Below are 12,500 nucleotides of genomic sequence, written 5' to 3'. Positions count from 1 at the left end.
GGAACAAGTTAAGTGAGAAGGTGGTGGAGGCCAAGACCGTCAGTAGTTTCAAAGCGTTATATGACAAAGAGTGCTGGGAAGACGGGACACCACGAGCGTAGCTCTCATCCTGTAACTACACTTAGGTAATTACACTTAGGTAATTACTAACAACTATCCCCTGCGAGCTACTACAGAAAATGATCCGAAGCAAGCTAGTAGACCATTTAGAACAGATCAATTTTATCTCAAGTCCTTAGTCCGAGTCCTAAAGTGGGTCAGAGAGTACCTCTCAGGAAGGAAGCAAAGGGTTACAGTGAGAGTAGAGACATCAGAGTGGAGAGAGAGGTTACACGTGGAGTACCGTAAGGGTGGATTCTAGGGGGCCATCTTGTGTCTAATATATGTTAACGACCTGACAGAGGAAATTGGCTCCTTCATATCAATGTTTGCAGATGATACAAAAGTAATGTGAAGAGTCAAGTCAGGGATAGATTGTGATGCATTGCAAACGGACCTTTACACACTAGAAGTTGTCTGAAGAATGGCTGCTAGAATTTAATCCAGACAAATGCAAAGTTACGAGGACCGGACCAGAAGTGCGAAGACCAGTACAGCAGTATAGGATGAAGGGAAAGCTAATTCTTCCGTCAGAAAAACAGAGAGACCTGGGAGTGGACATAACCTTATATCTGATGAAAGAAGCCCACAATATCAGAATAACAACAACTGCATAATGTATCCGAGCCAGCATTTGTGTAACCTTTAGGAACTTAGACAACTTAGACAACTTTCCGGGCCCTATATACAGCGAAGGTGAGACCCACTCTTGAATGTGCATCCCCAGTATTGAGCCCTTACCTGAAAAAGGATAGGAAGAAACTATACAAAAATAAAATATATGCAGCGAAACTCGTTTCTCAGCTGAAGGCATGAAAGACTGAAGGAATTGGATCTTACCACACTAGAGAAAAGAAAAGATAGGGAGGACATGATAACAACATATAAAATTCTAAGGGGAAACTGACAAAGTAGACAAACAGCATTGTTCAAAGCTAGGAACAGCAGAATGAGGGGTCATAGATGGAAACTAGAGACGCAAAATGAGACATCAGGAAGAACCTTTTCAGTGTTAGATCTCTCAGAAAGTGTAAAAGTCGTTGAAGCTAATGCGATTCAAAGTTGTAAATGTAAATATGATGAAAGGTTGAGTAATGAGTCATTGCACTAATCTAAGAACGTTCAGAAGGCGGGGCCAGGAACCTAGGTCGACCCCGCAAGCACATCACTCTCTCAGGGCAACCTGTCCTCTTACAAATGGAAACTGAACCTCACGTCGCTGGAAGAAAGAGTTAGGCGAGACATGATCACCACATACAAGATTGTCAGAGGAATTGATCGAGTAGATAAAGACTGTTTAGCACAGGGGCTACACGGAGAAGGGGATACAGGTGGAAAATGAGTACCCACATGAGCCACAGGGACGTTAGAAAGAACTTTTTCAGTGTCAAAGTAGTTAACAGATGGAATACATTAGGCAGTGATGTGGTGGAGGCTGACTCTATACACAGTCTCAAATGTAGATATGATAGAGCCCAGTAGGCTCAGGAACCTGTACACCTGTTGATTGACAGTTGAGAGGCGGACCAAAGAGCCAGAGCGCAACCCCCGCAAGCACAACTAGGTGAGTACATGCGTGCGCGCACACGGTCTCCAGTTCAAGGTAAACTGGTCCACCAGGGCGTCAGGACTGGATGGATGCCAGTCAGTGCGGTGATGACGCGTGCGACTCGTCTATACTCTGGTCCGGTCCGCCACGCTCACCTCCACGTGTAGTTTACTTCATATATTATGCACCCCATACCCGTCTTGTGGGCGTTAATGGGTTACAGGGGCACATAATGGCCTCAGGGACGGAACCCCACAATACACTCAGCTAAGCAAGTTACAGTCATGATGAGCTACACAATTCAACTCGCCGCGTACGTTGAACTATTACGAAATATTCCCATTAAAGCTTCCCAGTGGGTTCATCAAGAGTGCAGCCATGACAACCGGTGAGCATGTTATACGCAGCAAGCGCAAATATTCAGGAAACTGAACTGATAAAAGTTGCAGCTGTGCGAGTTATAAAAGACAAATGACGATCGCCGGTTGTTTATTTTGGCGCCAAGGAGGCGGGGGTGTTAGGAGGGGGGCAACACGTGGCTTTGCTGGGGGTTGGGGTGTTCTTTGTTGGGTTGGGGGAGGAGGGGGGCTACACGATGCCGTGGGGTGCAGGGGAGGGGGTCGTCTTGGTGGGGGAGAAGGTGGGTAGGGGTTTGTCGCCATGGGCAGGAGCAAGAAACTACGTCAATTGTTTAAAAATGTTTCTACCTATAATCCTTGGTAAATAACTAAGTTAAAATATGACTTTGTTTATATGTGGGTTTCATGCATGGAGGTCACAAGTGCGCTTAAATATATATATATATATATATATATATATATATATATATATATATATATATATATATATATATATATATATATATATATATATATATATATATATATATATATATATAAAAGAATGTAACCCTCTTTAGTACAGGCAGAGAAGCCTATAGCCTCTCCCTTCTTCACTGTACGGAAATCATAGGCCTAGTGAACCAGCCACATGTTATAGACCTAATGGACCAGCCATAATAGGCCCAGTGGATCAACGGTAATAGGCCTAGTGCACCTCTGTGTCATGAGGGGATGATATCAGGTCATCTGGACTTCAAGTGGACGTTATCTAGCGAGTCAAGGCAGCACTGGAGTGTGTTTGTTATCTTGATCATGTTATCTGCTTATCTCATTATGACATATATTTTTTGATATCTGGTGTCATATTTAGATATCTGGCGCCTCATATGGATATGTCGTGTCTTATATAGATATCTGGTGTCTTATATGGATAATATAAGACACCAGATAATATAAGACAATTAATAATATATATATATATATATATATATATATATATATATATATATATATATATATATATATATATATATATATATATATATATATATATATTATTAAATATGACCGAAAAAGTAAGATTAATAATTCTAACACGAATTTTCTCAATCTTTCGTACATTACGCTTCACTGTTGGAGGTAAATAAAAAATCACTTCTCCAAAATTCATTTTTATTTCTAGTCTGACGCGACACGGGCGCGTTTCGTAAAACTTATTACATTTTCAAAGACTTCACAAATACACAACTGATTAGAACTTACTTATCTCTGATTTTATATCTACATTTGAGTGAGGTGGGAGGGGTGATGTGGCATTAACACAAGACAGAACAAGAGGGGATATTAATAGGGTATTAAAAGTATCAACACAAGACAGAACAGAAACAATGGGTATTGAATAGAAGTGTTTGTAGAAAGCCTATTGGTCCATATTTCTTGATGCTTCTATATTGGAGCGGAGTCTTGAGGTGGGTAGAATATAGTTGTGCAATAATTGGCTGTTGATTGCTGGTGTTGACTTCTTGATGTGTAGTGCCTCGCAAACGTCAAGCCGCCTGCTATCGCTGTATCTATCGATGATTTCTGTGTTGTTTACTCGGATTTCTCTGGCAATGGTTTGGTTATGGGAAGAGATTATATGTTCCTTAATGGAGCCCTGTTGCTTATGCATCGTTAAACGCCTAGAAAGAGATGTTGTTGTCTTGCCTATATACTGGGTTTTTTGGAGCTTACAGTCCCCAAGTGGGCATTTGAAGGCATAGACGACGTTAGTCTCTTTTAAAGCGTTCTGTTTTGTGTCTGGAGAGTTTCTCATGAGTAGGCTGGCCGTTTTTCTGGTTTTATAGTAAATCGTCAGTTGTATCCTCTGATTTTTGTCTGTAGGGATAACGTTTCTATTAACAATATCTTTCAGGACCCTTTCCTCCGTTTTATGAGCTGTGGAAAAGAAGTTCCTGTAAAATAGTCTAATAGGGGGTATAGGTGTTGTGTTAGTTGTCTCTTCAGAGGTTGCATGGCTTTTCACTTTCCTTCTTATGATGTCTTCGATGAAACCATTGGAGAAGCCGTTATTGACTAGGACCTGCCTTACCCTACAGAGTTCTTCGTCGACTTGCTTCCATTCTGAGCTGTGGCTGAGAGCACGGTCGACGTATGCGTTAACAACACTCCTCTTGTACCTGTCAGGGCAGTCGCTGTTGGCATTTAGGCACATTCCTATGTTTGTTTCCTTAGTGTAGACTGCAGTGTGGAAACCTCCGCCCTTTTCCATGACTGTTACATCTAGAAAAGGCAGCTTCCCATCCTTTTCCGTCTCGTAAGTGAAACGCAGCACGGAACTCTGCTCAAATGCCTCCTTCAGCTCCTGCAGATGTCTGACATCAGGTACCTGTGTAAAAATGTCGTCAACATACCTGCAGTATATGGCCGGTTTCAAGTTCATGTCGACTAAGACTTTTTGCTCGATGGTACCCATGTAGAAGTTTGCAAACAGGACACCTAGGGGGGAACCCATGGCGACCCCATCTACTTGCTTATACATGTGCCCATCCGGGCTCAAGAAGGGTGCCTCTTTAGTACAAGCTTGGAGTAGTTTCCTCAGAATACTTTCTGGCATGTCAAGAGGAGTACAGGCTGGATCACGATACACTCTGTCGGCTATCATTCCGACAATCGGAATGATAGCCGACAGAGTGTATCGTGATCCAGCCTGTACTCCTCTTGACATGCCAGAAAGTATTCTGAGGAAACTACTCCAAGCTTGTACTAAAGAGGCACCCTTCTTGAGCCCGGATGGGCACATGTATAAGCAAGTAGATGGGGTCGCCATGGGTTCCCCCCCTAGGTGTCCTGTTTGCAAACTTCTACATGGGTACCATCGAGCAAAAAGTCTTAGTCGACATGAACTTGAAACCGGCCATATACTGCAGGTATGTTGACGACATTTTTACACAGGTACCTGATGTCAGACATCTGCAGGAGCTGAAGGAGGCATCTGAGCAGAGTTCCGTGCTGCGTTTCACTTACGAGACGGAAAAGGATGGGAAGCTGCCTTTTCTAGATGTAACAGTCATGGAAAATGGCGGAGGTTTCCACACTTCAGTCAACACTAAGGAGCAAACATAGGAATGTGCCTAAATGCCAACAGCGACTGCCCTGACAGGTACAAGAGGAGTGTTGTTAACGCATACGTCGACCGTGCTCTCAGCCACAGCTCAGAATGGAAGCAAGTCGACGAAGAACTCTGTAGGGTAAGGCAGGTCCTAGTCAATAACGGCTTCTCCAATGGTTTCATTGAAGACATCATAAGAAGGAAAGTGAAAAGCCATGCAACTTCTGAAGAGACAACTAACACAACACCTATACCCCCTATTAGACTATTTTACAGGAACTTCTTTTCCACAGCTCATAAAACGGAGGGAAGGGTCCTGAAAGATATTGTTAATAGAAACGTTATCCCTACAGACAAAAATCAGAGGATACAACTGACGATTTACTATAAAACCAGAAAAACGGCCAGCCTACTCATGAGAAACTCTCCAGACACAAAACAGAACGCTTTAAAAGAGACTAACGTCGTCTATGCCTTCAAATGCCCACTTGGGGACTGTAAGCTCCAAAAAACCCAGTATATAGGCAAGACAACAACATCTCTTTCTAGGCGTTTAACGATGCATAAGCAACAGGGCTCCATTAAGGAACATATAATCTCTTCCCATAACCAAACCATCGCCAGAGAAATCCTAGTAAACAACACAGAAATCATCGATAGATACAGCGATAGCAGGCGGCTTGACGTTTGCGAGGCACTACACATCAAGAAGTCAACACCAGCAATCAACAGCCAATTATTGCACAACTATATTCTACCCACCTCAAGACTCCGCTCCAATATAGAAGCATCAAGAAATATGGACCAATAGGCTTTCTACAAACACTTCTATTCAATACCCATTGTTTCTGTTCTGTCTTGTGTTGATACTTTTAATACCCTATTAATATCCCCTCTTGTTCTGTCTTGTGTTAATGCCACATCACCCCTCCCACCTCACTCAAATGTAGATATAAAATCAGAGATACGTAAGTTCTAATCAGTTGTGTATTTGTGAAGTCTTTGAAAATGTAATAAGTTTTACGAAACGCGCCCGTGTCGTGTCAGACTAGAAATAAAAATGAATTTTGGAGAAGTGATTTTTGATTTACCTCCAACAGTGAAGCGTAATGTACGAAAGATTGAGAAAATTCGTGTTAGAATTATTAATCTTACTTTTTCGGTCATATTTAATAATATATGTCTACAGGAAAGACTGCTACCAAAATATACTAATATATATATGTGTGTATATATGTATATATATATATATATATATATATATATATATATATATATATATATATATATATATATATATATATATATATATATATTCCTAGGTGTAGCCAGCAGGTAGTTCTAAAAATCGTCGTGGGGGCCAGAATGTGACTCCCGACACACTATTTCCTCTTGAATTCTGGCGAATGTGACTCCCGACAAGCCTATGTCCGTCCCATACCCCATACCATTCCCCCTGCAGAGTTGGGTGAGGCTAGCATCAAACGTCTGGTCTCCAACCTTGGACAGACAAACATTTTTTGTTATTGATACAGATATAGATAGCATACCAGACGGAGCCAGGATCTGTCTGTCTCTGCTTCCCCCCACCCATTCTCTCTCTCCCTTCCTCTCTCCCTTCCTCTCTCCTATTCCCTCTCTCTTCCTCCCTCTCGTTTTTCCCCTCCCTTTCTCCCGTTCTCTCTCTCTGTGGGCAAACATGTTTGATTAAGTTTGAATGAACAATATCGACGTGGAATCCACGCCGGTAACAGCTGGAAAGTCGAGTGTTAATACTCTGCGGAAAATCAAACCCACATTTCCGGCTTCATAGCCGTTGTTAAATGTCGCAATAGGAGCCAATCCTACTTGAGGAAGGGAATGGGGGAAGTCGGCCCCTACTACCCTCTGACACTCGCCATATGCAATCGCCATTCATCATGGAAAGTACATGAATATATGTAGCTTTCCACATTACTGGGATATATGTAATTTTCCACATAACATTAAAATTTGTAAAGTATTCCACATAAAATAGATATGTACTATTTCACATTACATGAATATATATATATATATATATATATATATATATATATATATATATATATATATATATATATATATATATATATATATACCGTATATGTAATATTCCACAATATGCTATCAAAAGTGATATATTTCGTATTATTAACAATATATGTTTTATCAGTCATGTTGATGTTATGATGTTATCTATCATATTATTTGCTGTGTATTATGGTATGTGCTATCTATCGTGTTATCTAGCATTTATCTGCTATCATGTTATGTAAAATTTATCTGCTATCATGTTATCTATCGTTTATCTGCTATCATGTTATCTATCGATTAACTGCTATCTTGTTATCGATCATACTATCTACTGTCTATCCTCTATCATTGAATCCGTTACGTGTGATATACTGTCTGTTGTTCAGTAATGTTAAGTGCTATCATATTGTGTTGATATCTTTCCCGTTGCTCGTCCGTTGCCCGTTATTTTGTGTACGATATTGCGTTTATCTGTTGTTTGTCACATTGTAACAGGACCTCTTTGGCGTGAAGGGAAGGTGACTATCAGGAGAAAGCACCAAGCCATTACGACTACATAGCCCTGGGAAGGGGTCAGGATAAGGCTTTGGGATGGGACGGCGGGAAAGGAATGGTGCCCAACCACTTATGGGACGGTCGGGGATTGAACACCGACCGACGTCAACGATCCTAGGACGTCAACGATCCTAGGACGTCAACGATCCTAGGACGTCAACGATCCCAGGACGTCAACGATCCCAGGACGTCAACGATCCCAGGACGTCAACGATCCCAGGACGTCAACGATCCCAGGACGTCAACGATCCTAGGACGTCAACGATCCCAGGACGTCAACGATCCTAGGACGTCAATGATCCTAGGACGTCAACGATCCTAGGAAGTCCCTCGATCTTCCTCTTCACTCCGGAGGACGACCTCAAGGATACCATCTATCTGGAGAACGACCTGAAAAATAACATCTCCGAAGGAAGGCAGAGTACTGACCTGGCTGGTGGAGGAGAGACGGAAGACTCTGGTACTGGTAGAGGGAGAAGAGACTACCTGCAGAAGGCGCTCTCACCGCCATCTCTCGGCTCCTCAACCAACTATTGTTTACACTGAAGTCTTCGTAGGCGTTTCCATTCAGGTTTCATATGCCTCGTTTTCTATGATTTGTTTAAACCCGTACTATTGTAATTAATCTTCATGTTGGGGGAAGTGGCGCAGCAGCGGGGGGGGGGGGGGGGGGGGGGGGTGTCTCTTTGTTATGACTTGGGACACGGCAGAGAGGCACGCAGAGGCACACCACTAGTCTTGGGGCGTGCCTTTGCGTGTAGTGGTAGTGCCTATAGTGGTAGTGCCTATAGTGGTAGTGCCTTGGGTAGTGCCTTGGGTAGTGCCATGGGTAGTGCCATGGGTAGTGTCGAAGGCTTCACCGATTGATGTCTTTACAGCTGTCGTAGGTACGTTTTCAGTTGTGGACATTATTGTCACTGTCACTGGCCAGTAATTCTGTAAGACAAGCAGTGTAGCATCTTGCCGAACTGGGACAGGACCCGCCTGCTTGTCCTACCGTCCACTGGATGATGACTGTCACATGCTGATAACATTAAGCTGGTGGAGGGACGAGTATTATACAAAGATGTAGTTCTTCAAGCGAACGAGATGAGTATAATTAAGTCTGTCCTGGTTGTGGGGTTATCAACAGAGAATGGCGATCAGATCCCCCTCCGCGGGGTCTTGAAGGAACCAAATACAGTGTAGAGACGGATTAAGTTATTATCATTTGCTCTCCTGGCAGTTTTTTGAGACGTGAGTTAATGGCTTTAGTTTATTTGAAAATGATTCCTCCTTGTGATCTCCACGGTCGGGCTTCTGTGCACATCTCTGAAACAGAGGAAAGTCTTTATTAGTAAAGATGACCAAGAAGGCTGAAGCGAGAGTGGCAGTAAGTCTAGCAAGTCTCGTCCTCGTGTCGCTAGGTCAGCAGCCAATCATTCTGACAATCCTTTCCAACCAAACTCATTCATATACTTGTCCCACCTACGCTTGAAACAATACATCGATCCTAGTGTATATTATCTGGCAATCTATCTATATCTATAAGATAATGTGTATCTGTCTGTCCAAGGTTGGAGGCCAGGCGCTTGGGGGTAGCCTCACCAAACTTTGCAGGGGGAATGGTCTGAGGTATGGGACAAACATAGGCTGGTCGAGATCGGGTTACCTTAAATACTTTAAGAAATATAAACCCACTTATCCTTCCCTTCCTCTCTTCCACCAGGCGATTTTTATTTAAATGGAATTGCGTATTTGTTTTTATAGAATTATACCCAGTATTTACCTGCGCATTTTTCATGATTTACCCGATACCATAAAACTGAATTCATTCGGTATAACTGCCATCCATACCAGAGCCACCCCACACCCCGCCCATCCATACCAGAGCCACCCCACACCCCGCCCATCCATACCAGAGCCACCCCACACCCCGCCCATCCATACCAGAACCACCCACACCCCGCCCATCCACACCAGAACCACCCACACCCCGCCCATCCACACCAGAGTCACCCACACCCCGCCTTCCACACCAGAGCCACCCACACCCCGCCCATCCACACCAGAACCACCCACACCCCGCCCATCCACACCAGAACCACCCACACCCCGCCCATCCACACCAGAACCACCCACACCCCGCCCATCCACACCAGAACCACCCACACCCCGCCCATCCACACCAGAACCACCCACACCCCGCCCATCCACACCAGAACCACCCACACCCCGCCCATCCACACCAGAACCACCCACACCCCGCCCATCCACACCAGAACCACCCACACCCCGCCCATCCACACATTTCTTAAGCTTTAGACATATAACTTTGCTACCAATAATATTTGCATAAATAAACTGTCAAATTGCAGTTTAGGCTACGATCTTCCTGGGGGGGTGGGGGGTAGAACAGTGGGTGGGGGAGTAGATGTTTGGGGAGGAGGGAGGTAGACACATCTACCATGAACGTCACAGTGGTAAAGGGAGGAAGCAGTCCCTGGCGGGGGGCATCACCTCACCACAAATTACTTATGACTATATAATTTATGCATTAATTAGGATAAAAGTTAATTACCGAAGCACAATGTTGTCACTTTCTGCCGTCTCAAAACATATTCTCAAATACCTAGTCTAGTGAGCGGAGGGGGGGGGGGAGGAGGAGAGGTGGAGGAGAGGAGGAGAGGAGAGGAGGAGCAGGAGGGTGGAGGTAAATGATTATTCCCAGCAAGACCTTCAAGGCGAATTCCTTGGCTTTGCGAAGTAATAATACATCAGAACAACATCACCACCAGCTCAACAATCTCCAACAATTACAGCAGTAAACGCAGCACTAACAACAACAACAGTATTATAAGGAGGAGCCGCAACAAACAAAGACATCAGAGCTGTAGCACAACAACAGCGTTCAAGGAGACGTTAAGTAACAACATTGACAACAACACCCTTCACCTACACCTCAGACTGGTTCACACCCACACACACCCACGCCCACAACACACACACCCACACACTTCACAACACATACACCCACGCCGACACACTCCACATCACACCCACCCACGCCCACAACACACACACCCACACACTTCACAACACACACACCCACGCCCACACACTCCACAACACACCCACCCACGTCCACACACTCCACAACACACCCACACACACCCACGCCCACAACACACACACCCACGCCCACACACTTCACAACACACCCACCCACGCCCACACACTCCACAACACACACACACCCACGCCCAACACTTCACAACACACCCACACACACCCACAACACACACCCACGCCCACACACTTCACAACACACACACCCACGCCCACACACTCCACAACACACCCACCCACGCCCACACACTCCACAAGACACACACACCCACGCCCACACATTCCACAACACACCCACCCACGCCCACACACTCCACAAGACACACACACCCACGCCCACACACTCCACAACACACACACACCCACGCCCACACACTCCACAACACACACACACCCACGCCCAACACTTCACAACACACCCACACACACCCACGCCCACAACACACACCCACGCCCACACACTTCACAACACACACACCCACGCCCACACACTCCACAACACACCCACCCACGCCCACACACTCCACAAGACACACACACCCACGCCCACACGCTCCACAACACACACACCCACGCCCACACACTCCACAACACACACACCCACGCCCACACGCTCCACAACACACACACCCACGCCCACACGCTCCACAACACACACACCCACGCCCACACGCTCCACAACACACACACCCACGCCCACACGCTCCACAACACACACACCCACGCCCACACGCTCCACAACACACACACCCACGCCCACACGCTCCACAACACACACACACACACACACAAGGAGTCTGGTAGCTGAGTGGACAATGCGCGGCACTCATAATCGTGTGGCCCGGGTTCGATTCCCGGACTAGGCAGAGACAAATAGGCACAGTTTCTTTCACCCTGGTGCCCCCTTTTACCTAGCAGTAAATAGGTACCTGGGAATTGGACAGCTGTTACGGGTTGCTTCCTGTGTGTGTGTGTGTGTGTGTGTGTGTGTGTGTGTGCGTGTGTGTGCGTGTGTGTACTCACCTAATTGTACTCACCTAATTGTGCTTGCGGGGGTTGAGCTCTGGCTCTTTGGTCCCGCCTCTCAACCGTCAATCAACTGGTGTACAGATTCCTGAGCCTATTGGGCTCTATCATATCTACATTTGAAACTGTGAATGGAGTCAGCCTCCACCACATCACTTCCTAATGCATTCCATTTGCTAACTACTCTGACACTGAAAAAGTTCTTTCTAACGTCTCTGTGGCTCATTTGGGTACTCAGCTTCCACCTGTGTCCCCTTGTTCGCGTCCCACTAGTGTTGAAAAGTTCATCCTTGTTTACCCGGTCGATTCCCCTGAGGATTTTGTAGGTTGTGATCATGTCCCCCCTTACTCTTCTGTCTTCCAGTGTCGTGAGGTGCATTTCCCGCAGCCTTTCCTCATAACTCATGCCTCTTAGTTCTGGGACTAGTCTAGTAGCATACCTTTGGACTTTTTCCAGCTTCGTCTTGTGCTTGACAAGGTACGGGCTCCATGCTGGGGCCGCATACTCCAGGATTGGTCTTACATATGTGGTGTACAAGATTCTGAATGATTCCTTACACAGGTTCCTGAACGCCGTTCTGATGTTAGCCAGCCTCGCATATGCCACAGACGTTATTCTCTTTATGTGGGCTTCAGGAGACAGGTTTGGTGTGAT

General features: G+C 45.3%; 1 protein-coding gene across 1 annotated transcript in view; it reads right to left on the bottom strand.

Moving 5' to 3' along the window:
• LOC123767457 (uncharacterized) overlaps nucleotides 1–8,296 on the bottom strand; it is a 56,040-nt gene extending 47,744 nt beyond the window's left edge. Inside the window, exon 1 of the mRNA XM_069317066.1 lies at nucleotides 8,141–8,296. Coding sequence (XP_069173167.1) covers nucleotides 8,141–8,222 — 82 coding nt within the window. The 5' untranslated portion in view covers nucleotides 8,223–8,296. The remainder of the gene's footprint in view (nucleotides 1–8,140) is intronic.
• Nucleotides 8,297–12,500: the final 4,204 nt, after the last annotated feature.

This window comes from Procambarus clarkii, chromosome 86, assembly GCF_040958095.1.
Source record: "Procambarus clarkii isolate CNS0578487 chromosome 86, FALCON_Pclarkii_2.0, whole genome shotgun sequence".
In the NCBI taxonomy this organism is placed as follows: Eukaryota; Metazoa; Arthropoda; class Malacostraca; order Decapoda; family Cambaridae; genus Procambarus; species Procambarus clarkii.
This window is presented reverse-complemented; position numbering and strand designations above follow the sequence as displayed.